Here is a 24,439-nt window from a genome sequence, read left to right on the forward strand (position 1 = left end):
TGCCACACATCCACACCCGCCCAGGGTACCTGCTGTTCTGGTTGCTGCGGCTTGTGGAGCTGAGTCCCCCGAGCTCACCAAGACTGTCGCCTACTGAGCCACCCCCACCTGCTGCCCTCACTCTCTGGAGTGGGCCCCTGAGGCACTGAAAATAAACTTTTGCAAATGTACCCTAGTGTCTGTCTGGGCCTCTCGGGGAGGGGCGAGGAAACTGCATGATGACCGCTGGCCCACCCCGGGCAGTTTCAGTACCCAAAGTCCTGGGCAGATCCTCCCCAGACAAGGGGAAGTGGTACTGGGGATAGCGGAGTCATACATATAAGCCAAGGGCCGTGTCACTTGAGCCAGTGGGGAGGGGAAAGACCAGGGCTTTGTAGGTCCTCTAGATAGTGGGGTAGGGGTTCTTCCCCAGAGAGAAGTAATGATGGGGAGAATGAAGAGAGAGGAGATAGGGCTAGCAGAAGGGAGAGAGATCTAGAGGCATGGAGAATGGCAGCAAAGTCTCTACGTTAGCCCAGGAGGAAAATTCATTGTTTTAGGTGTATAGGGCTGTGAGTTTTGATAAAGATACCCAGGGTCTGGCGAATGCAAGGCAAGAACACTCTAACGCTGAGCTATACTTTCTGCTGTTTCTTAAAAAGAAATTTTCTCTGAGACAGGATTTCACCACTCTGCACAGGCTGGTCTTGAATTAATGCACTCAACGATGCTCCCGCCTCAGCCTCCTGAGCAGCCGAGAGAGGAAGGGGCCACTGCACCTAGCTTTCCTTGTCTTAAGGTATAATTTGCATCAGGTGAAATTTACTGTTTTTGGTGTAGAGTTCTGTGCATTTTGATGAACATGCTCATTTTAGGAACTTCCCAACCACAATTGACATGTAGACAGTGTCATCCCTCCCCCACCCCAAGCTCCCAGCTACACTTTATTCTCAGTGCCCATGTGCTAGAGGCTGAGTCCCAGCACTGGCACACTAGGGGAGGGGTGGAAACTTGAAGAGGTGGGGCCTGGTGGGAGTTCATCCTTTCATGAGGACCTGTCCTTGGAGGGGACACTGGGACCCAGCCCCTCCTCTTCCTCTCACTGTTCCTGGTCATGAGGGGAATGACTACCTCTTCTCCTCCTCCCCACCATGGTGCCTTCCTGGCCACAGGCCCAAGAGTCACTGGGCAACTGACCATGGGATGAAACCAGTGAAAACTGAACCCAAATAAACTTTGTCTCTTTGGAAGTTGATGATCTGGGGAAATTTGTGACAGTAGCTGAAAACCAATTGATACACTCCTGGTTTCTTTGACAGTTTTCCTCAAATACCCATTTGTGTGTGTCATAGGCATTGCCATGGTCAATTTGAATAAGATCCCCTTTTCTCTACTTTACATCAACTCTAGTTCCTTTCCATGACAAATCCTCCTTGGCACCCACCTCAGACTGGTTTGAGAAGAGGGACAAGCTTTCAGAGCCTCGGTAGCCACCATGGTCAGTTTCTGAAAATGAAGTCCACACTGCTGGGACACTGGTAATGTAGATGGTGCAGATGAGAGGAGAGAAATATACAGGAGGGGTGGGGAGGAATGGGGAGGGGCAGATGGTCTGCTGAAAAGAATGAACTGTTACCCATTCTTAGACAACCTGGTCTAAGGGTGGGTACTTTAAAGAAAGTTAAGAGATGGGAGGTTTAATCTGGAGTTCTGCAGCATTTAGTTGGGAACGCATCCTAGAAAACCTTACCCATTTAAAACATTGTTATCCTATTTCCTTCAGGTGTCAGTGAGCTAGGAAGAGGGGTTGGTACATCTGCTGAGTAACCATGGAAATGAGTGTGACTTGCCCTAGGTCACAGCAACTTCCTGAAGAGCTGAGGCTTGTTCCCAGGGCTTCCCTCCCTTCTTCCTTCTTGCCATAATGCATTGGAAACCCCCCATGTGGCTACATTTCTACCAGTAGAGGGGCCCCAGTACTGAACATGAGAAATGGAGACAGTTCTTCCTTGGGGAGTTCATGTTACAGGGACACACACACACACACACACACACAGACAAAACAAAACAAAAAAACTGCAAGTTGTAGTGGGTACCATGTGGCATATTTGTGTGGACCTGAGATAGAAAATAAATAGTGGTGGGAGTGAGGGATGTTCTAAACAGGACAGTCATGAAATGCTCTTTTTTTTTTTTAAGTGGAAAGCTGTCAGACTGCATTCCCCCCGCCCCACATCACCCTCCAAAAAAAGGGGAGTGGAAAGAAACAGTCATCAATGGCAAAAGGCAGTTGTAGTAAAGCTGCCTTCACCCTCAAGAGGGAACTCTGGGCTTTTCTTCATGGTTTCTGGGACTCTACAAGGTCAGAGAAATGAACTCTAGAAATAATCCCTGAAGGCATAGTCTTAGGGCAGGTTCCTCTAAATAGCAGCCAGGTAAGCCTGTCAAGTGGATCCTGGGCAGGGGTGAGGGAAGCAGGGCCTTCTGGGACAAGGAAATGGCAGGTTCAGGGATCCCAAAGCAGGAGGGGCAGGAAGCAGACAGAGTCGAGATGCAGGTGAGAGGTAGGACTGCCGAGGCTGAGGGAAGAGAAGGAGCAGGGTGAGTGGGCTGAGTGTCAGATTGTGGGAGGAGCAGCTGGTGGGATGGTGGTGTGCTGGCAGAGCTGGGGAAGCCTGGGCGATGCAGGGGCAGCAGAGGATCCAGAGTCCAGTTTGACTGTGGTGAGGTCTTGGACTCCTATTGGAGAGGTTCAGGATGAAGATAGGAATTTATTGTTAGCTTTTAGAAAGCATATAAAATCACCTAAGAAGAGGAAAAACCAAAAAAAAAAAAAAAAAAAAAAAAAAGGAAAAACAATGGGATCAAGGATTGAGTCCTGGATGCCCCAACATTTAGTAGGAGGAGCAAGAAAAGGACACTGGGAAGAAGTGTCCAGTGTGAAAGAAGAAAACTCAGGAAAACATAATGTCATTGGAGCTAGACAAAGTATATTTTAAGATAGGGACCAGGGGGATCATATTGAAGGCTCCTAGGGGAGTATGGACAATGAGGACCTAAACATGGGAACCAAATATGGCTACAAGTTTTTTTTTTTTTTTTTTTTTTTTTTTGGGTGCTGGGGATTGAACTCAGGGCCTTGTTCTTGCAAGGCAAGCACTCTACCAACTGAGCTATCTCCCCAACCAGGCTACAAGATTTTGACCTTGATAACAAGAATTTCATTAAGCTGGACTGAGTAGAAGCTCCAGTGGAGGGAGTTGAAGAATGAATGCTGGCTTGTGAGTTAGCATGGCAGATGAACCACATATGAAACAAAGCAAATCATAACTCCAGGGAACACATAAGGCTGTTCTGATATAGAAGGGTCATCATATTAGCCACATGACTTAGCTCAGAAGGGTGGCATTGCAAACAAACTGGTAATGCTGCTCTACCCTTCATGACATCATTGTATGAAGGAGACAGTAGATGGAGGGTACATGTGATGGGGAGGGGTTAAAGAGCTAAGTCTTCCTTTCTTACAAGATGTACGACTCAAGATCAGGAGTTGAGGCACAGGGAATTTACAGTGCAGAAAATGTGGAAAAGTTATTTTGAGTAGGAAAATTATAAGGGAGGTGTGGAAGGAATGTGGGTTGTCTGGGGGTCCTTGTGACATGTGAGTTGCTATATTTGAAATGTAACACATCATCACAGTGAAGAGACTTTTCCTATCCACTGAAGACTCTGTCACAGTACTTGACTAGGTTCCTGGAGTTGGGGTAGGTGGCTGTCAGTTCCCATGGACTGTCTCTGTACCTTTGAGCCTTACAGGGCCTGGAGGTCTCATTCCTCAAAGTAGCTCCGAACCCATGTTCCTGGCTATGAGGGCTGTGATGGGGGGACATGCCATGAAGTTTTCTCCAATGCCCCCAGTTTCAGAGACTGAGTTCCTGAATCATGTCCTGTAGTGACATGGGAGTGATGGGAGCATCCTCAGCTTCTCCCTGAAGTCAGTCACAATGCTACTCCTTCAGCACAATCTCCTGTGCTTCTGTGTTCTTCCTTTGACCCTATGACAGTGGCCACCTTGCCCATGAGGCTGTTGGCATGAATTTCCTTTCCTGATCCTTTGTACTGGCAACACTGGGCGTGTCTTTCCTGGTCACTTGTCCTGCAACAGGGCTATCTGAATGGGACCCCACAAGCCTGACTATCCCCTGTATCACCACTCCTGGGCTGGAGCCTGACCCTGCTCTGAGGACAGCAGACTTTAGATCCTTCTGTCCTTATTCTAGGCTCTGTGTCAGGTGGAGAAGGTCCTTTGACCCTCCCAGCCTCTTCTGGACAGCCATATGCTCGGATATGGTCTCCAGGTGACACCCAGTCTGTCCCTTTCCCTCTGCGTCCAGACTCACAGTCACAGCAGTTCCTTTTATACTGTGGCCAATGACATCCCAGTGACCTGTATCCTCCTCTACCATCTTCAAACCAATGTGTGTCCCCAGATGGCTGAATCATTGCAGATGGTTTGGGACTTGGTGGTTGTGAGAGCCTTCCAGAAAAAAGTTTGTAATGATCCAGCCAAGTCATGCTAGGGTAGTGGTATAGTTTGCTGAGATCCCAAGGAACATGCACAGAGATGGACTGTACAGGTTGTTGGAATCTGCTTTCAGAAAGGTCCCTTGGTGACAGGCAAAGTTCATAGCACCTCCGTCTTTCACAGTGCATTGCCCAGTGATGGCGGCCTGGAAGGGAACAGTGCTGAATTCCACACCAGGTAGGGAGAAGGGGTTATAGGTCAGGTCAGAAGCATGACAGCACTGCTTACCTTGTTCCATCATAGGACCACCATCACAAGCAGCTTTGTGAATGTCCAAGAAAGCAGTTTGTAGAGATAGCACTATTTTTCTATAGTTTTCAGAGAGAGAGAGAGAGAGAGAGAGAGAGAGAGAGAGAGAGAGAGAGAGAGAGAGAGAGAGAGAGACAAATAAATGATGTTCTTCAAGATAATACCTATGTATTCAGGTTCGGGCCTGCTTCCAGTGTTCCATTGACTTGGCTAGGTTATCGGGAACAGAAAGGGGCGGTTCAGGGACATGGTGTTTTACTGTTCTTCTTTTTTCTTTTTAAGGATGACACAGGTGGACACTAAATCTCCTCTGATGAAACACGTGCTCACATAAATAGGTGACCAGCCAGTCCAGCAGCACTTTGCCTAGTGCCCCACCAAGAGTACCAGGATGCCCAACACAATGCTGCCCGCCTGCTTCCTTGGCCTGCTGGCCTTCGCCTCCCCTTGCTACATCCAGAATTGCCCAAAGGGTGGCAATATGGCCATGACTGAGAATGCAGAGGAGTCAGGTATCATCGTGGCCCATCTCGGGCCTGCTGGTAGTGGGTAGTGCCCAAGGACTGGCAGGGACTAGGAAAGAGGGTAGGTAGGGTATGTGGGTTGGGCATCCTACCTTCATGGGGCTCACTTTCAGGTGGAGGAGAGGAGGTGGGAAGCAGTGAACATGTTCCAGAGGGCTAATGCTATGGTGTGAATAGTGAGGGCCACCAAAGCCTCCTGTGTTAAAGACTAGGTACTTAGGATGGTGTTATTAGGATGTGAGTCAATCTGGAAGAGGTGGCACCTAGTGGGAGGACTTGTGGCTGTTGGGAGTGTGTCTTTGAAGGGGACTGTGGGACCCTGGCCAATCCTTGTTCCTACCCAAAGGTGAGTGATTTTGCTTCACATTGTGATTCCGCCAGTATGTGCTCTCTCGCCATGAACCATAAGCAACAAGGCCAACTGGCAATGTCCTCGGAATCTGTGAAACCATTGCCAAAATCAACTTTAATTCTCCCTAAGTTAATATCTCAGGTATTTTGCCATTGTAGGAAAACCTAACAACAGAATTAAGAAACAAAGATAAACAATTATGTATTTTAGTGGCAATAAACACATGATGTTAGAGGAGATGGGGTGTGGCTCAGTGACTGAGCAGGTGCTCAGCATGTGCAAGGTCCTGGGTTTATCCCCAGTACAACCCCCCAAAAAGGAAAAGAAACAACTTTTGTAGATTAGTAAGAGCTATAGAGAATAAGGGAGACTCCTGCTTTCACATTTCCAAGGGTGGTCAGAGTCGACTTCCTCCTGAACAAGACCTCAGAGCCTGGAGAGGAGAGAGGCCATGTACATCAAGGCAGGAGCCGTGGTTTTCTTTGCCCTCCGCTTTTTTCACAGCTGGGGATCCATTCGAGGGCCCATAACCTGCTGGGTGAGGGTTTTACCATTGAACTAAATCTTCAGAACTTTTATTTTCCTTTGAGTCTGGGTCTTGCTCAGTTGCCGAGGCTGGTCTGGAAGGTGCAGTCCTCCTGCCTCAGCCTCCCAGTAGCTGGATGACAAGTAGCACAGGGCCCCTGGCTCTTCACTCAGTCATGAGGTGGATCCGCTTCAGTTCTGCACCTGTCGGACTCAGAACCAGCATGTTCCTCAAATGTATCCATCCCACACAAGGTGCCCTCTTGGGCTCCTATAATTTTGGTCCCTTTTCTTTACCTCTTCGCAGTTACAGACCATTCCTGGGTCTTCATGGTGGAGAGTCCTCAGGTAAGACAAATGGAAATTGGGGGAAAGAGAAATCTGTGCTGTTGCTAGCAGCAGAGTCATCTGAGAATGAGGCCCAGCCCCTGGGACACTGGCAGGGCCACTAGATGCTGCACATGAGAGGACAGAAAGACACAGGAGGAGTGGGAGGGGCAGATGGTCTGCTGAGATGAATGAACTTTTACCTGTTCTCACACAACCTAGACTAAAGTGTAGGAGAGTACTTTAAAGAAAGTTAAGAGATCTGGGGTTTAATCTGGAGATTTCTCCCCTCTCACTGTTCTAAAGGGGAAGAAGAACAGTCATCAGTGGCAAAAGAGCAGTTGCAGTAAAGCAACACCAAGAGCTTCACCTTCAGGAGGGAACTCTGGACCTCTTCCTCATGGTTTCTAATACTATTAAAGATTAGAGAAACTATAAATTCTTTAGGAACGAACTATAGAAATGATTCCTGAAGGCATAGTTGTAGGGCAGGTTCCTCTAAATAGCAGCCAGGTAAGCCCGTCAAGTGGATCCTGGGCAGGGGTGAGGGAAGCAGGGCCTTCTGGGACAAGGAATGGCAGGTTCTGGGATCCCAAAGCAGGAGGGGCAGGAAGCAGACAGAGTCGAGATGCAGGTGAGAGGTAGGATTGCCGAGGCTGAGGGAAGAGAAGGAGCAGGGTGAGTGGGCTGAGTGTCAGGTTGTGGGAGGAGCAGCTGGTGGGATGGTGGTGTGCTGGCAGAGCTGGGGAAGCCTGGGCGATGCAGGGGCAGCAGAGGATCCAGAGCCTAGTTTGCCATGTTAAGTCTCAGAGGCCCATTGGATACCCACAGGGAGGTGTCACTGGGCAGTTGAGTGACTGCGAGTCTGACACTAGGGGGAGGTCAAGCACGGAGATAAGGATTTTAGTATCATTAGCTTATAGGAAGTGTATAAACTTAAATTAAATCCTGGATGCTCCAACATGTAAAAGGAGGAGCCAGAAAAGGACACTGGGAGCATGTTCAGTATGAGGGAAGTAAAGTCAAGTAAGCGTAGTGTCACTAGAGTCAAAGGAAGTGTGCTTTAAGAAAAAGACCAGGGCAACTGTGTTGAATGCTGCTTGCAGAGCATGGACAATGAGGACTTGGTCTTGCCTACCAAATGTGGCAACAAGTTTATGACCTTGAAAACAGGAGTTTCAGGGAGCTAGTCTGGGCAGATACCTGAGTGGAAGGAGTTGAAGAATGAATATTGGCTTGTGGATAAACATGGTAAATGAACTACAAATGAAAAATCAAGTTGATTAGTAACTCCAGGGAACACATAAAGCTGTTCTGACACAGAAGGGTCATCATATAACCACATGGTTTAGCTCAGAAGGGTGTGACTGCAAACAAATAGGTAATACTGCTCTACCCTACATGACATCAATGTATGAAGGAGACAGTGGATGGAGGGTGCTTGTGTTGGGGAGGGGTTAAGGAGGTAAGTCTTCCCTTCTTAAAAGATGTATGATCAACATCAGGAGTTGAGGTATAGGGAATGTACGGTTGCAGAAAGTGTGGAAAAGTTCTTTTTAGAAGAGGTAATTACACGGGAAGTGTCGGAATGTGGGTTGTCTGGGGGTCCATGAGATGCTATATTTGAATTGTAACCAGTCAACACAGTGAAGAGACTTTCCCCATCCACTAAAGTCTCTGTCACAGTACTTGACTAGGTTCCTAGAGTTGGGATAGGTGGCTGTCAGGTCCATGTGGTGTTTGTGCACCTTTGAGACTTTCCGGGCCTGGAGATCTAGCTCCTCAGAGTAGCTTCCTAACCCATGTTCCTGGCTGTAAGGGCTATGATGGGGGACATGCCACAAATTGTTCCCCTAGGCTTCCAGTCTCAGGACCCGAGACCCTGAGCCATGCCTGCTAGTGGTGTGTGTGTGTGGTGGGAGCATCCTCAGCTTCTCCCTAAAGTCTTCCATACCCCTGTCCTTGGGAACAATCCCCTGTGCTTCTGTGGCCTTCTTTAGACTCCATGACAGTGGCTACCTTGCCCATGAGGCTGCTGGCATGAATTCTCTTTTCAAAGACTGGGGTTGTAGCTCAGTGGTAGAGCGCTTGCCTAGCACGTACGAGGCACTGAGTTTGATCCTCAGCATCACATAAAAATAAATAAAATAAAGTTATTGTGTCCATCTACAACTAAAAATATTAAAAAAATATAAAAAAACACAAAACCTTTGAAATGGCCATAATAGGGGTGTCTTTCCTGGTCACTTGTCCTGCAACAGTGCTAAGTGGATAGGACCCCACAAGCCTGACTGTCCCCTGCATCACCAGTCCTAGCCTGTAGGTTGACTCTGCTCTTAACATACCAGCTCCTGAAATCCTTCTATCCTCACTCTAGGGGCTTTGTCAGATGGAAGGGGCCATTTGAACCCCAGCCTCTTCTGGACAGCAAGAATGCTTGGAGATGGTCTTGAGGTGAACTTGGTCTTTTCTTCTCTCCAAATTCAGAGTCACAATCACAGTAGTTTCTGTGGCCAATGACATTCTAGTGGCCTGCACCCCTCCTCTACCATCTTCTGCAAGATAAACCAATGTGTGTCTCCAGACACTTCAACCACTGCAGACAGTTTGGGACCTAGTGATTGTGCTAGGCTGCCAGAATGGATTTTGTAATGTCCAGTTGTGGTAGGGAAGTGGTGTAGTTTGCTGAGACCCCAAGGAAGACACCCTGAGATGGACCATGATACACAGATTGTTGAAAACTGCTTTCAGAGAATTTCCCATGGTGGCAGGTATGGCTGTTCCCTACATCACCATTCCTGGCTGAAGCCTGGTCCTTCTCTGAACACAGCAGCCCCTACATTCTTCTACCCCTACTCTAGGGGCTGTGTCAGGTGGAAAGGGTCCTTTGACCCTCACCCTCTTCTGGACAGCCAGAGTGCTCGAAAATGATCTCTAGGTGACACCCAGTCTGTCCCTCTTCCTGAATTTAAGTCACAACCAGAGCAGTTTCTGTCACAGTGTGGTCAATAACACTCTGGTCACCTGAGCCCTTCCTTTACCTTATTCTGCACAAAGAGACCCACATGTGTCCCCAGATGCCTGACACACTGCAGGTGGCTTGGGTCCTGGTGGCTGTGCAAGCCTTGGGGAAAGGGGTTGCTTATATCCCAGCCAGTTGTGCTGGGAGGTGGATGCTTTTCTTACACCCCAAGGAACACTCCCTGAGATGGACTGTGATGCACGGGTTGTTGGAAACTGCTTTCAGGAAAGGTCCTTTGGTGACAGGCAAGACTCACAGCACTCTCACAGTGCATTGCTCAGTGATGGCGGCCTGGAAGAGCACGGTGCTGGATTCCATACCAGGCAGTGAGAGGGGCTTATAGGTTATGACAGAATCAGTGACATCATAGCTTATTTTGTCCCATCATAGGGACAGCACCCCAACAGCTTTTTGAATGTCCAAGAAAGCAGTTTCTACAGATAGCACTTGTTTGCTATAGTTACCAGTGCCAGACAGACAGACAGACAGACAAAGAGACAGACAGAATTCTTTTCTCATGTCTGGAGTGGCTTTAAATGTTCCATTAACTTGGCTAGCTTCTTGGGAACGGAAAAGGGCGTTTCAGGGACGTGATGTTTTACTGTCCTCCTTTTTTTTTTTTTTTTTTAAGGATGACACAGGTGGCTGCCACATCACCTCTGAAGGAACACCATCCCACATAAATAGATAAACCACCTAGGCAGCAGCACACAGCCAGCCCAGGAGTACTGTTCCCTGGCCTCACTGGGAGCAACAGGATGCCCAGCACTCTGCTGCCCGTCTGCTTCCTTGGCCTGTTGGCCTTCTCCTCTGCTTGCTACATTCAGATGTGCCCAAGCGGGGGCAGAAAGATCACGATTGGGAATGAAGAGGATTCAGGTACCACTGTGGACCATCTCAGGATGCCAGTCATGATCAGTGCCTTAGGATGGACCGGGGCTAGGAAAGAGGGAATCCTTGGAAGAAGCCAGTCTTGAGGGGCAGAAGGGGCTGCTGGACACTGACCCCATCCACACAGGGGATGTAAGAAATTGGGAGATGCTTCCCCAGTAACTGGGCTTGGGGTTGGATCAGGGAGAATGCAGTGGGGAGGCCTGTGCTGGGCCTCTAGGGTCCTCTCATCTGTACTAGCTGGAGGATTGGTGGTTCTGTTCCATCTGCAATTCAAGGATTTCTCCCACCTAGCACCAGCTGCTCTCAGCCACAGGTGGCTGACCTCACATACAAATGGCTACTGATCTAAGCTGGACTTGGAAGAAGGACCACCCAAGCACCTGTAAGAGGGTTCTGCTGGATACCTAACCCAATTCTCTTGTGTGGCGTGTCCATCCTATTCCTTTTAATTCCAGCTGTGGCAGAGCTGAAGGAAATCCGATCACCATGCTTGGTTCTGCCCAGGCCACAGGTGGCTACATGTGGAGCTGTAGAATAAGTGAGACTGGGCAGATGGCCAACCCCACTGCCAACCCCACTTCAAAGAAGTGTGTTGACTTCTTTGAAGGTCTGAGATACCAGGTGTGCATGTCCTCCCCAGGGTTGAGGGCTCTAAAAGCCATCTGGGTGGCTATAGTAGGGTGAGCATTGGATCATGGACCCAAGTGAGGCCCAGCAGGTTGGTGGTGGGTTGCAAGGGCAGACATGGGAGAAAAAACTCATGTGAGGTCTGCATATGGTCAGGGGCTCTGTCCAAGGACCTAGGGATGAAGTTTGCATAATGTGGCAAGGGGAAGCTGTGGATTAGGGTCTGGTGGGCAGATGACAGAGGAGGGCACACCAGTGACTCCTCAGCCTTTAAGAGGAAGGTGTCCTCCTGCCATAATCCATGGGAGACTGTCCCACAAGTGAAGGTGAGGATGCTGAGGGCTGTTACAGAGAGTTGGTCGTCAATCACCTGAAAACTGTGTTTAGTCCATTTTGCACCCGCCCTCGACTGCTCTCAAGATCCTCCTGGTCCAAGGACCCCAGTCCCGTGACTATCACCAGCACTCAGGGGCCCTGAACCCAGGATGTGCCCCTCCTACCTGCCTGGCCTCAGGAGCGCCCCCACTTTCCTCACCACCTCCCTGATTGCGCTCACCTGCATCCATCCCCACAGAGCCATTCCCAGCAGAAGAAGATGAGGGGCCGACGGAGGATTTTCATCAACTGCCAGGAGAAGAGGAGCATCGTGTGCGCCGTGGAATCGCTCCACTGCGTCAACGAGAACTTTCTGACTTCGCCCTGCCAGCAGAGCCTGAAGCCATGCCAGAAATGGAGCCGCTGCAGCGCCCCAGGCCTGTGCTGCAACGAAGGTGCCCTACTAGGGAGGATTGGGGTGGGTGTGTGCAGGGGACACAGAGGTGGAGGTCCAGGACGCCCACGCTCTTATGGTCCTTCCCACAGATAAGTGCGCCAGAGACCTTGCGTGCCGCCCCGCCTTTGACCAAAGCGGGGGAGCCCGTGACAGGAGCAATGCCACCCAGCTGGAGGAGCCCATCTGCTGCAGATAGCTGGGGCACTGAAGCCCACCCAGCCCAGAAGGCCCATCAGGGTTTGAGCTGCCTTCACCAGCCATCCCACGCATTTCTGCCCACCCCCTGTGGCAAAGAAAATAAACCTTTATAAATGCACCCCAGCGTTCCTCTCAGTCTCTCTGGTGGGGAGGGGAGATGGTACCTGCTAGAGCACAGACCACCAAACACCCCAGCCAGTTCATACAACAAAGGTACTGGAGGCTTTTTAATATATCTCAAAATGAAAAGAGAAATTTACATCCAGAGGGGCTCCATGGGAGCAATGCTGTTTAATCCTGAGAACAGGAAAGGAGAGGAACTCCCTAGACTCTTTTCCCAAAGTGCTTGCCAACAAGCAGCTAGGAATATGGTCATCAGGTGGTCTGAGGAGCACAGAGCAGCCTGGTCGAGGCTCACACCTTTCCCGATGACCACATCCAGTGGCTGGTCAATTTGGGTCCAAATGCAAGACACCTCTGCTCTGAAGGAGCATTCCAGCTCCAGAGCTCCCCATGGGGTCAACTGAGGTCTGCAAGGCAATGGCCCCTCTACTGGTACCTCTCCCCACCCCTCCCCAGACCCACTGGAGCAACCACCCTGTCTCTAAAGTCCCTCTCAGGCTGCTCCCTGGGGCACACACATGCAGTAATTAGGAAGAAATTGGAGCCATTGTCAGAGAGACCAGCCTCCCCTACTCTTGGAGAGGAGAATGGGATAACCCTGGGCTCACCTGCCCTCAAGTCGCACTCCTCGAGGAAGTTCTGAGGCTAACATAGTCAAGCAGGTCCCAGAGCCTGTCTGTCCTGGAGATGCAGACACTGAATCTTTAGTGTGAGCTGTCCAACCCTGAGGAGCTGGTCAGACTGACCTGGGTTGCACATGCAGGTCATTGACATTCCTGGCCTAGAAAGCCAAGGGCTTGAACCCAGCAATTTGGGCAAATGACCTCACTCAAGCCAACATATGCACATGAATTACCAGAGTATAAAGTCCCTGTGTGACTGACCTAACTTCCTCTGTTCCCCGGCTCCTCATCTGCTGATGCACCCCATTACAGATGCTCAGAAACACCAATGTCCAAAGCAGACAGACATCCCATCCTCAGGCTAGGGTCGTAGCTCAGTGCTGCAGTACTAGCCTAGCATGGAGGAGTCTCTGGGGTCAGGCTCTAGGAGGTGGGTCTAGGATAAGTGGCAGGGGCCTCCTGCCTTCATGGGGCTTATATTCAGTTGGAGGAGGGAGGTGGGAAACAGTGACATGTTGCAGAGGGCTGTGCTTTGATGTGGATACTGAGTGTCACCAAAGCCCCCTGTGTTAAAACCTTGGTCCTCAGAGAGGTGTTTTTAGGATGTGCTTCAATCTTGAGAGGTGGTGCCTAGTGGGAGGACTTGTGGTTGTGGGGAACATGCCCTTGAAGGGGACAGTGGGACCTTGGCCCATCCTTGCTCTCTCTTCCCAGCCACAAGGTGAGTGGTTTTGCTCCACATTGTGATCCCCTGATATATGCGCCTCTTCATGGACGCAAAAGCAACGAGGTCAACTGATGATGGTCTGGAATCCCTGAAGCCATTGTCAAAACCAACCTGAATCCTCCACAAGCTAATTATGTCAGGTATGTTGCCATAGTGGGGAATCCCAGCACTGGGGCACAAAGGTAAAGCCTAATACATTTCAGTGGCAGTGACATGTGTGTAAGAGGAGCTGGGGTGTGGCTCAATGGTGGAGCAGGCGCTGAGCACGCGCAGGGCTTTGGGCTCCATCCCCAGCACAGCCCTGCGAACAGAAAAAACAACTTCTCTAGATCAGTAAAGTCTAGGAAGGAGGAAGGAGGGGCCTGTGTTCACACTTCTAAGGTGGTCAGTGTAGACTTCCTCCTGAGCTTGACCTCAGAGCCCTGGGCAGTGGTGAGGAGAGATGCTATGTGCTTCAAGGCAGAAGTGGTGGGTCTTTTTGCACTTCGGGGGATCTACTCCAGGCCCCCCCCCCATGTGCTGGGCAAGGGTTTTTCCTTAGATGTAACTCATCAGAACTTTTATTTTCCTTTGAGTCTGGGTCTCGCTCAGTTGCCGAGGCTGGCCTGAAAGGTGCAGTCCTCCTGCCTCAGCCTCCCAGTAGCTGAATGACAGTTGCACCAGGGCCCCTGGCTCTTCACTCAGTCATGAGGTGGATCCTCTTCAGTTCCTTACCTGTTAAACTCAGGATCAGCATGTTCCTCAAATGTATCCATCCCACACAAGGTGCCCTCTTGGGCTCCTATAATTTTGGTCCCTTTTCTTTACCTCTTCGCAGTTACAGACCATTCCTGGGTCTTCATGGTGGAGAGTCCTCAGGTAAGACAAATGGAAATTGGGGGAAAGAGAAATCTGTGCTGTTGCTAGCAGCAGAGTCATCTGAGAATGAGGCCCAGCCCCTGGGACACTGGCAGGGCCACTAGATGGTGCACAGAGTAGGAGAAAGACACAGGAGGGCTGGAGAGGGGCAGATGGTCTGCTGAAATGTTCTCAGATACCCTGTTCTAAGGGTAAGGGAGTACATTGAGGAATGAAAGTTAAGAGACCTTCAACCCCCGACCCACCCCGGCTGGAGATTTGCAACATTTAGTTGGGAGAGCATCCTAGAAAACCTTAACCTTTTATAGCAAAATCATATGATTCCCTTAAGATGTCAGTGAGCTAGGAAGAGGGGTTGGTACTTCTAACAAATAAGCATGGAAACAAGTGTGACTTGCCCTAGGTAACACAGCAACTCCCTGGAGAGCTGAGGCAGGTGCCCAGGACTTCCCTCCCTCCCTTTCTTCTTGCCATAATGCATTGAAAACCTCTCATGTGGCAAACCCTCTGCCAGCAGAGGGACCACAGTTCTGAGCATGAGATGGGAGAGGTGGAAGCATCCTCAGGTTCTCCCTGAAGTCAGCTGCAACCCTACCCCCATGTGCCAACAACCCCTTGTGCTTCTGTGAATGACAGAGGCCACCTTGTCCATGAGGCTGCAGATGGGGATTTCTTTTCCAAAGCCTTTGAACAGGCCGCTCTTTTCTGTTTACTTGACCTGCTACGGGGCTAATGAGTGGGACCCCACGAGGCTGGGTGGTGTTCCCTGCATCACCCTCCAGGCTGGAGCCTGACCTTCCTTCTAACACAGCAGACCCAAGAACCTCTGCCTCTATTCTAGGAGCTGTGTCGGTAGGAAAGAGTCCTATGATTCTCAGCAGCCTCAGGATAGCCACAATGCTCTGAGATGGTCTCCAGACGCTTAGCCTGTCCCTGTTTCCAAATCTGACTCACAACCCCAGCAGGTTTTGTCACAGTGTGGTCAATGACACTCTGGTCACCTGAGCCCACCCTTTACCATATCTGGTACAGAAAAACCCATGCATGTCCCCAGATGCCTGACACACTGCAGATGGCTGTGCAAACCTGACTGTTTAAGACCCCAAGGAACACAGGCTGAGGTGGACTGAGATGCACTGGTTGTTGGGAACTGCTTTCGGGAAAGGTCCCTTGGCGACAGGCAGTGCTCATAGCATCTCCATCTTTCACAGTGCATTGGTCAGTGATGACGGCCTGGAAGAGCATGGTGCTGGATTCCACACCAGGCAGGGATAGAGGTTATAGGTTAGGTCAGAAGCAGTGACAGCACCACTTGCTTTGTTCCCTCAAAGGGATGTTTCAGCATCCTAAGCAGTGTCATGAATGTCCAAGAAAGTGGGTTCTATGGATAGCAGTAGTTTGCTAGATTTTCTGGTGTGTGTTGTGTGTGTGCGTGTGCGTGTGTGTGTGTGTGTGTGTGTGTGTGTGAGAAACAGAGAGAGAGAGAGAGAGACAGAGAGAGAGAGAGACAGAGAGAGAGACAGAGAGAGACAGAGAGAGAGACAGAGAGAGATTGTTAAGATAATAGATAATAGATATATGGACATTCAGGCCTGGGGCTGCTTGTATTATTTCATTGACTTGGCTAGGTTCTTGGGAACGAAAGGGGTGTTTCTGGGACGTGGTGTTCTACTGTCCTTATTATTATGATTATTTTTAAAGTACAAAACAGGTGGCATCCATGTTGTTTCTAAAGGAACACATGGGACATAAATAGGCAGTCCACCAAGGCAGCAGCACACAGCCAGCCCAGAAGCACTGTTCCCTGGCCTCACCTGGAGCACAGGATGCCTGGCACTCTGCTGCACGCCTACTTCCTTGGCCTGCTGGCCTTCACCTCTGGGTGCAACATCACCAATTGCCGAAACCATAGCAAAAGGGCTATGACTGAGAATACAGAAGTGTCAGGTACCACCGTGGCCCATTTTGGGGCTGCCTGTAGTGATCAGTGCCCAAGCACTGGCAGGGGCTAGGAAAGAGAGAATACTTGGGAGGAGCAAGTCTTGAGGGGCAGAAGGGGTTGCTGGACACTGACCCCATCCACACAGGGATGGAGGGAAGTGAGAGATGCTCCCCAGTAACTGGGCTGGGACCTGAATCAGAGAGAATGCAGTGGGGAGGCCTGTGCTGGGTCTGCTGGGCTCTCTCCTCTGGACTAGCTAGGGCTTTGGAGGCTATGACCCACCTGCAATCCCAGGCCTTCCCCACCTACCACTAGCTGCTCTTAGCCACAAGTGGCTGACCCAGACACAGACACAGATGGTTACTGATCTAAGCTGGTCTGAGCAGGAGGACCAGACAAGCATCCTATAAGGAAGTGCTGCTGGGTACCTAACCCAATGATCTTCTACTGTGTGCCCAGCTGATTTCTTTTTGTGCCAGTTGTGGCAGAGCAAAAGGAAATCTGATCACCATGCTCAGATCTTGCCTGGTCTCAGGTGGCTCCATGTGGGGCTGTTGAATAAGTGAGGCTGGGCATGTGGACAACCCCACAGCCTCCCTACTGTGTGCTTTGAAGGTCTGAGGCTCCTTTGAAGGTCTGAGGCAACAGGTGTGCGTGTCTTCCCTAGGGCCCTGAAAGCCACATGGGTGGCTACATAGGGAGAGCATGGGATCATGGACCCAAGTTGCCCTGCCAGGTTGGCAGTGGGTTTCAAGGGCAAAGTCAGAAATGGGAAGAAGGACTTGTGCGTGCTCCGCATTTAGTTCAGGGCCCTTCTGCAATGTGCCAAGGGTCATGCTGGAAAATGTGGCAGAGAAAATTCAGGATTAGGGGTGGGTAGGTCAGTGACAGAGAAGGGGACATCAGTAATGGCCCCTGAGCTGAAGAGGGAGATCTTCGCCTGCCGTAGCCCAGGGGACACCCATTCTGAAACCGAAGGTGAAAATGCTGAGGGCTATCAGTGAGAGGTGGTGGGCAGTCACCTGCAAACCAGTTTCTTGTTCCATTGTGCACGTGCCCTTTATTGCTGTCCAGCTGCACTCACCTAAGGACCTTAGTCCCATGGGTGTCACCTGCACTCCTGAGCCATGAACCCCACTCTGTGCCCCTTGCACCTACCTGGCCTTGTGGGCACCCCCACTTTCCTTACCACCTCCCTCTGGTGCTCACCCACATCCATCCCAGCAGTGCGTCTCCTCCAGCCAGGAGAAGATGAGGCACAGCTTGGGGACCAACGTCTGCTGCTACGAGAAGCTGGGCTACTCCCTGTGCACAGTGGAGACAATGTGCTGCGTGGAGAACAGTCTGATTCCTCCCTGCCTGTAGAGTCTGAAGTCCTGCAGCAACCGAAGGCTGTGCTGCCAGAAGGTGTGCCCTTGGGGGGTTGGTGGGGCGGGTGCCTGTGGGGCACACAGAGGTGGAGGCTGGGAGCTGTGCCCACCCCTGTGGCGTCTGTGCTCATATGGTCCTTCCCACAGATAAGTGTGCCAACGACCCGGCGTGCCGCCAAGCCTTTGACAGAAGCCCTAAAACCTGGGAATGGAGTAGACTCAAGGACCATGTGACACCCATCTGGGACCTGCTGCAGAGTTTGCTGAAGAAATTGAAAATGCGCAGCTGGGTCTGAGCCACCTTCACCTGCCACCATGAATGTTTCTGCATGCCGGTGTGGAAAGGAAGTAAACATTTCTAAAAGCACCCATATCAGTCTCAGTCTCTGGGGGTAGGGAGGAGAGACGGGTCGTATGGGATGCTTAGACCTCCTAACTCCATCAACCCCCAGCTCGTTCATGCACCCGAAGGATTAGGCCCATCCATCCCAAACTAGGGATACATCTTGCCGTGGAATCATTTTCGAGCACATCCAAGAGAGACTGATTGTGTAGGGGAAGTGATCTTGGGGACAGCAGAGTCAGACAGAGAGCCAAGGACAGAGCCACTTGGAGACAGTGAGTGGAAAGGCCAGAGAGGTGACCTGCTAGAGAGGTGGCCCACTATTCTCCCCTGGAGAGGAAGAAGACAGGAAGCAGGCAGAAAAGGAGATAGGGGTAGAGGAGAAGGGAGAGAGACCTGGAGGCACTGAGAGTGATGAAGAGAGAAGTGAGAAAGTGGAAGGGGGCAAGCCAAGGGGTGACCATCTTGCTCTCACTTTCATCCCAGGAGACTAAGACACTAAACAACTCAGCAGAACACATCCAGAGAGCTGGCCTCCCAGTGCAAGGTCTATTTCATCCAAGGCTGTGTTGGTGATGGAAGGGGGCAATGTCACCCAGGACCTGGAGGGAGAGGACCACCTGCTATCAGTTCGGGTGGACCCGCCATTAGGGACTCTCCACAGAGTGCCAGGCAGACCCCGCTGAGAAACGAGGTACAAGCCTCCACAGAGACAGCCCCACTCTCAGAGAAGGAGGAAAGCAACTGCTAGGGCCATGCCTGTGACCCTTGTCCACAACCCAAATAGCTCCCTGAGAAGCCCGTTCAGAACCACAGATGCCCAGAGAAACACACATGGGACATGAAGACAGACACAGGTGTCCACACACTTAAGTGCACTCAGTCTGCCTCTGCCCTTGGACACACTCACCATCAGGCAAAGATGTCACCAGCACTTGGCCCCTGCCCCTACATTCCTTTCTGTCCCCTCACCTCCCTTCTCCCTACCCTGTTAGCTCCTTGGCTCTCTCTAGCTTCTCTCTCAGGCCCCTCCAGTGTCCTCTCACCTCCTCATCACCTCCAGTCTTCTCTTTTTGGCTCTCTGCTCTCAGGGTCCTCTGCTTGGGCTCTCTTGCTTCAGGCCTGGGGGCCAGTAGAGGTTGCATTTCCCTGGGGATCCCCTGTCAGAGGAGCCAGACTCAGGCCTGGGGGGATCCCAGGCAGAGACAAGTCACTCCAAGTGCTCTCTGCCCCCATCCCCACAAGGCTTGTCCAGATTCTGCGACCCAAGTAGCTCAGGCTGGGTCAGCCCTGGACAGAATCCAAGTGCCCTGGCCACTTCAGGCTGTCTTGCAGTCTCCTGAGTTCCTGTGCTGACACTGGCAGGGCCACTAGATGCTGCACATGAGAAGAGAGAAAGATACAGGAGTGGTCCCCAGGAGCATATGGTCTGCTGAAATGTTCTCAGATACCCTGTTCTAAGGGTAAGGGAGTACATTAAGGAATGAAAGTTAAGAGAAGTGTTTTTTTTTTTTTTCCCCTGAAGATTTGCAACATTAATTGGAAAAGCATCCTAGAAAACCTTAACCTTTTATAGCAAAATTATATGATTCCCTTAAGATGTCAGTGAGCTAGGAAGAGGGGTTGGTACTTCTAACAAATAAGTATGGAAACAAGTGTGACTTGCCCTAGGTAACACAGCAACTCTCCGGAGAGCTGAGGCAGGTGCCCAGGGCTTCCCTCCCTCCCTTTCTTCTTGCCATAATGCATTGAAAACCTCCCATGTGGCAAACCCTCTGCCAGCAGAGGGACCACAGTACTGAGCGTGGGAGATGGAGACATTCCTTACTTGGGGCTTTCATTTTACAGGGAGAGGGACACACACACAGACACACCACTCTGAAGCTGAACTCTAAACTGTAGTAGGTTCTATGTGACATAATAATATAGTTTCAAGATACAAAATCATAGTGGTGGGAGCGAGGTATGCTCTAACATGATATTAGGAATGCTCCTCCTCTTTTTTTTTCCCCCCAGTGTAAAGCTCACAGACTGTCCTCCCCTTTCTCACTCTCCCAAAGGAAGTGCGAGAACAGTCATCAATGGCAAAGGCAGTTGTAGTAAAGCAACACAAAGAACTGGCTTTACCTTCATGAAAGGAATTCTGGGCCTCTTCCTTGTGATTTCCAGTACTCTTCAAGATCAGAGAAATGTCTCCAGAAATGAACTATAGAAATGATCCCTGGAGGCATAGCCTTTGGTCAGGTTCCCCTTAATGGGATCCATATAAGCTAGTCAAGTGGATCCTGTGCAGGGGTGAGGGGAGTAGAGCCTTCTAGACAAAGAAATGGCAGATTCTGGGATCCCAGAGCAGGAGGGGCAGGAAGCAGACAGAGTCGAGATGCAGGTGAGAGGTAGGACTGCCAAGGCTGAGGGAAGACAAGGAGCAGGGTGAGTGGGCTGAGTGTCAGGTTGTGGGAGGAGCAGCTGGTGGGATGGTGGTGTGCTGGCAGAGCTGGGGAAGCCTGGGCGATGCAGGGGCAGCAGAGGATCCAGAGCCCAGTTTGCCATGTTAAGTCTCAGAGGCCCATTGGATACCCACAGGGAGGTGTCACTGGGCAGTTGAGTGACAGCAAGTCTGACCGAGGATGGAGATAAGGATTTGGGAACCATTAGTTTATAGGAAGTGTATAAAATCAGCTCACAGAAGAGAAGAAAAGAGATGGAGAACTCATTCCTGGATGCCCCAACTTTTAGAAGAGGGAGGCAGAAAAGGACAGTGGGAAGAAGTGTCCAGTGGGAGGAAAGAAAAATCAGGAAAGTGTATGTCACTGGAGCCAATGAAATGTGTTTCAAGGAAAGGACCAGATCAACCATGTTGGGAGTGCTGCTTAGGGAGTGTGGATAATGAGGAGCTGGATATGCCCACCAAATTTGGCAATACAGAGGTAGTTTTTGACCTTGCTAAAAGGAGTTTCAGTGGACTGGTCTGGGCCTGAGAAAAGGAGTTGAAGAATTAATTTAGCTAGTGAATTGGCATGGCAGATGACCATTAATGAAAAAGAAATCCCATCACTAACTCCAGGGAACACAAAGGCTGTTCTGAGATAGAAGGGTCATCATACTAAACACATGGCTTAGCTCAGTAGGGCGTGATTACCAGCAACCAAACTGGTAATGCTGCTCTGCCCTTCATGGCATCATTGTATGAAGAAGACAGTGGATGGAGGGTGCATGGGATAGGGAGGGGTTAAAGAGCTAAGTCTTCCCTTCTTAAAAGATGTGTGAATCAATATCAGGGGTTGAGGCATGGGAATGTAAGGTTGCAGAAAATGTGGAAAAGTCGTTTTGGAAGGGTAATTACAAGGGAAGGGTGTAAGGAATGTGGGTTGTCTGGGGATCCATGTGACATGTGAGATGCTGCATTTGAAAGGGAACCAGTCAACAGTAGAGAGACTTCCCCAGCCACTGCAGGCTCTGAGTGGTGGGTACTGGGGGAAGCAGGCTCTCTGCCATCTGCATCTGGAAGGAGTTTGGAATGTTCAGTGGGGCCTGGTGTGGGAGGCAGGTCTTAAACTAATGACCCTGGTGGATGTGACTGATGGATACAGGTACCCAGGGCTTGTGCCCCTCAATCATTCTGGCTCCAAGTGTTTTCAGGTGCTAACTGGGACCAACAGTGCAGAGAGGGTAAGGTTTGGACCTGGTCTGGGCCGGTCTTACAATGCACAGAGCCTTGGCCAATGGCTTGCAACCCAGCTTGTTTCCAGACACAGGTGGATGAAAGGGTTTTCCCTACCTGACTCGGGAAGCTGCTCTCTCTGGAAAAATTTCTTCAGCATTTAGGATTGACATGAATAATACAGTGCTACTCCTAATAAGCTGTACAATGGCACAAGCACTTTACTCCAGCTTTTGCATATTAAATGTTCAGTGCCCATACGACACTAGCTGCTGATCTTCCTTACTTACATGTAAGGAAAGTGAGGCACAGAGAGGTCAGTGACTCAAGCAATACAGTCCAGATCCTGCCCCTGGCCACTGGTTTCCTGTGTCCCTAATATGAACTGCCTTAGGATCCTTAGTCCCTACGAGGTCATTCCTGAAAACCTTGTTTTCAGGTCCTCAGTGTGGGAGGCTCCCTCCTTGTCTGTCTTACCTCTCAATGTACTTGGTAGGGTGAGTCTACTTAGTCCCCTGGAGTTTCCTTAAAGCGCCCTCATGCCTGGAGAGTCAGCAAAGCACCTACAGGGGCTGGGAGAAGTGGGGAGTGTGCACTGCTTGAGAAGAGTGTATTCCCAGCCTGGGTCCAAGACCAGGGTGTCACTCCAGTGGCCTGGGGGAAGGAGGAAGGAGGCTGTGGCCAATGTAGACATGGCAGCCTGAGGTCAGAAACACATAGCAGCTTTCCTGGGCCGGGTCCATTTGACTGGACCCTCCTCCTTATACCCTTAGCCCAGAGCTCTCAAGGAACCTCTTCCACCCTGACCTTACATGGCACTTCTCAGGGTCCAGGAGGTGGTAACTCTAGGGGCAGGTGACCATTAGGGCCCATGAAGCTGTCCTTGCACCTGTGGACCTTATTGGCCCTGGAGTTCTTGCACCTCACAGTATCTCCCCAACTCATGTTTCTGACTGGCAGTACTGTGATGAGGGACATGCCACAAAATGGTCACCAAGGCCCTCAGTCTCAGGGCCTGTGCCGTGTAGTGGCATGGGAGTGGTGGAAGCATCCTCAGGTTCTCCCTGAAGTCAGCTGCAACCCTACCCCCATGTGCCAACAACCCCTTGTGCTTCTGTGAATGACAGAGGCCACCTTGTCCATGAGGCTGCAGATGGGGATTTCTTTTCCAAAGCCTTTGAACAGGCCACTCTTTCCTGTTTACTTGACCTGCTATGGGGCTAATGAATCGGACCCCACGAGCCTAGGTGGTGTTCCCTGCATCACCCTCCAGGCTGGAGCCTGACCTTCCTTCTAACACAGCAGACCCAAGAACCTCTGCCTCTATTCTAGGGGCTGTGTCGGTAGGAAAGAGTCCTATGACTCTCAGCAGCCTCAGGATAGCCACAATGCTCTGAGATGGTCTCCAGACGCTGAGCCTGTCCTGTTTCCAAATCTGACTCAACCCCAGCAGGTTTTGTCACAGTGTGGTCAATGACACTCTGGTCACCTGAGCCCACCCTTTACCATATCTGGTACAGAAAAACCCATGCATGTCCCCAGATGCCTGACACACTGCAGATGGCTGTGCAAACCGGACTGTTTAAGACCCCAAGGAACACAGGCTGAGGTGGACTGAGATGCACTGGTTGTTGGGAACTGCTTTCGGGAAAGGTCCCTTGGCGACAGGCAGTGCTCATAGCATCTCCATCTTTCACAGTGCATTGGTCAGTGATGGCGGCCTGGAAGAGCATGGTGCTGGATTCCACACCAGGCAGGGATAGAGGTTATGAGGAATAGAGGTCAGAAGCAGTGACAGCACCGCTTGCTTTGTTCCCTCAAAGGGATGTTCCAGCATCCTAAGCAGTGTCATGAATGTCCAAGAAAGTGGGTTCTATGGATAGCAGTAGTTTGCTAGATTTTCTGGTGTGTGTGTGTGTGTGTGTGTGTGTGTGAGAGAGAGAGAGAGAGAGAGAGAGAGAGAGAGAGAGAGAGAGAGAGAGAGAGAGAGAGACAGAGAGAGACAGAGAGAGACAGAGAGAGAGACTGAGAGAGATTGTTAAGATAATAGATAATAGATATATGGACATTCAGGCCTGGGGCTGCTTGTATTATTTCATTGACTTGGCTAGGTTCTTGGGAACAGAAAGGGGTGTTTCTGGGACGTGGTGTTCTAATGTCCTTATTATTACGATTATTTTTTAAGCACGACACAGGTGGCATCCATGTTGTCACATTGGACATAAATAGGCAGTCCACCAAGGCAGCAGCACACCCACAGCCCAGAAGCACTGTTCCCTGGCCTCACCCGGAGCACAGGATGCCTGGCACTCTGCTGCGCGCCTACTTCCTTGGCCTGCTGGCCTTCACCTTTGCCTGCCGCATGAGCAACTGCCAAAAGGGTGGCAAAAGGGCAATGTCTGAGAATTCAGAGGACTCAGGTACCACCGTGCCCATTTTGGGGCTGCCTGTAGTGATCAGTGCCCAAGCACTGGCAGGGGCTAGGAAAGAGAATGCTTGGGAGAAGCCAGTCTTGAAGGGCAGAAGGGGTTGCTGGACACTGACCCCATCCACACAGGGATGGAGGGAAGTGAGAGATGCTCCCCAGTAACTGGGCTGGGACCTGAATCAGAGAGAATGCAGTGGGGAGGCCTGTGCTGGGTCTGCTGGGCTGTCTCCTCTGGACTAGCTAGGGCCTTGGAGGCTATGACCCACCTGCAATCCCAGGCCTTCCCCACCCAGCACCAGCTGCTCTTAGC

General features: G+C 50.7%; 1 protein-coding gene across 1 annotated transcript; it reads left to right on the forward strand.

Annotated features, from left to right (window-relative positions):
* Positions 1 to 5,204: 5,204 nt before the first annotated feature.
* Positions 5,205 to 12,052, forward strand: LOC306655366 (vasopressin-neurophysin 2-copeptin-like; the record flags this gene model as incomplete). Its single annotated transcript, XM_079129719.1, has 4 exons — positions 5,205 to 5,355; positions 6,522 to 6,562; positions 11,659 to 11,854; positions 11,946 to 12,052. The coding sequence occupies 4 exons, from the start codon at positions 5,205 to 5,207 to the stop codon at positions 12,050 to 12,052; spliced, it is 495 nt and encodes a 164-aa protein (XP_078985845.1).
* Positions 12,053 to 24,439: the final 12,387 nt, after the last annotated feature.

The sequence above is a fragment of the Sciurus vulgaris genome (assembly GCF_902686455.1).
Source record: "Sciurus vulgaris genome assembly, chromosome: 2".
Classification (NCBI taxonomy): domain Eukaryota; kingdom Metazoa; phylum Chordata; class Mammalia; order Rodentia; family Sciuridae; genus Sciurus; species Sciurus vulgaris.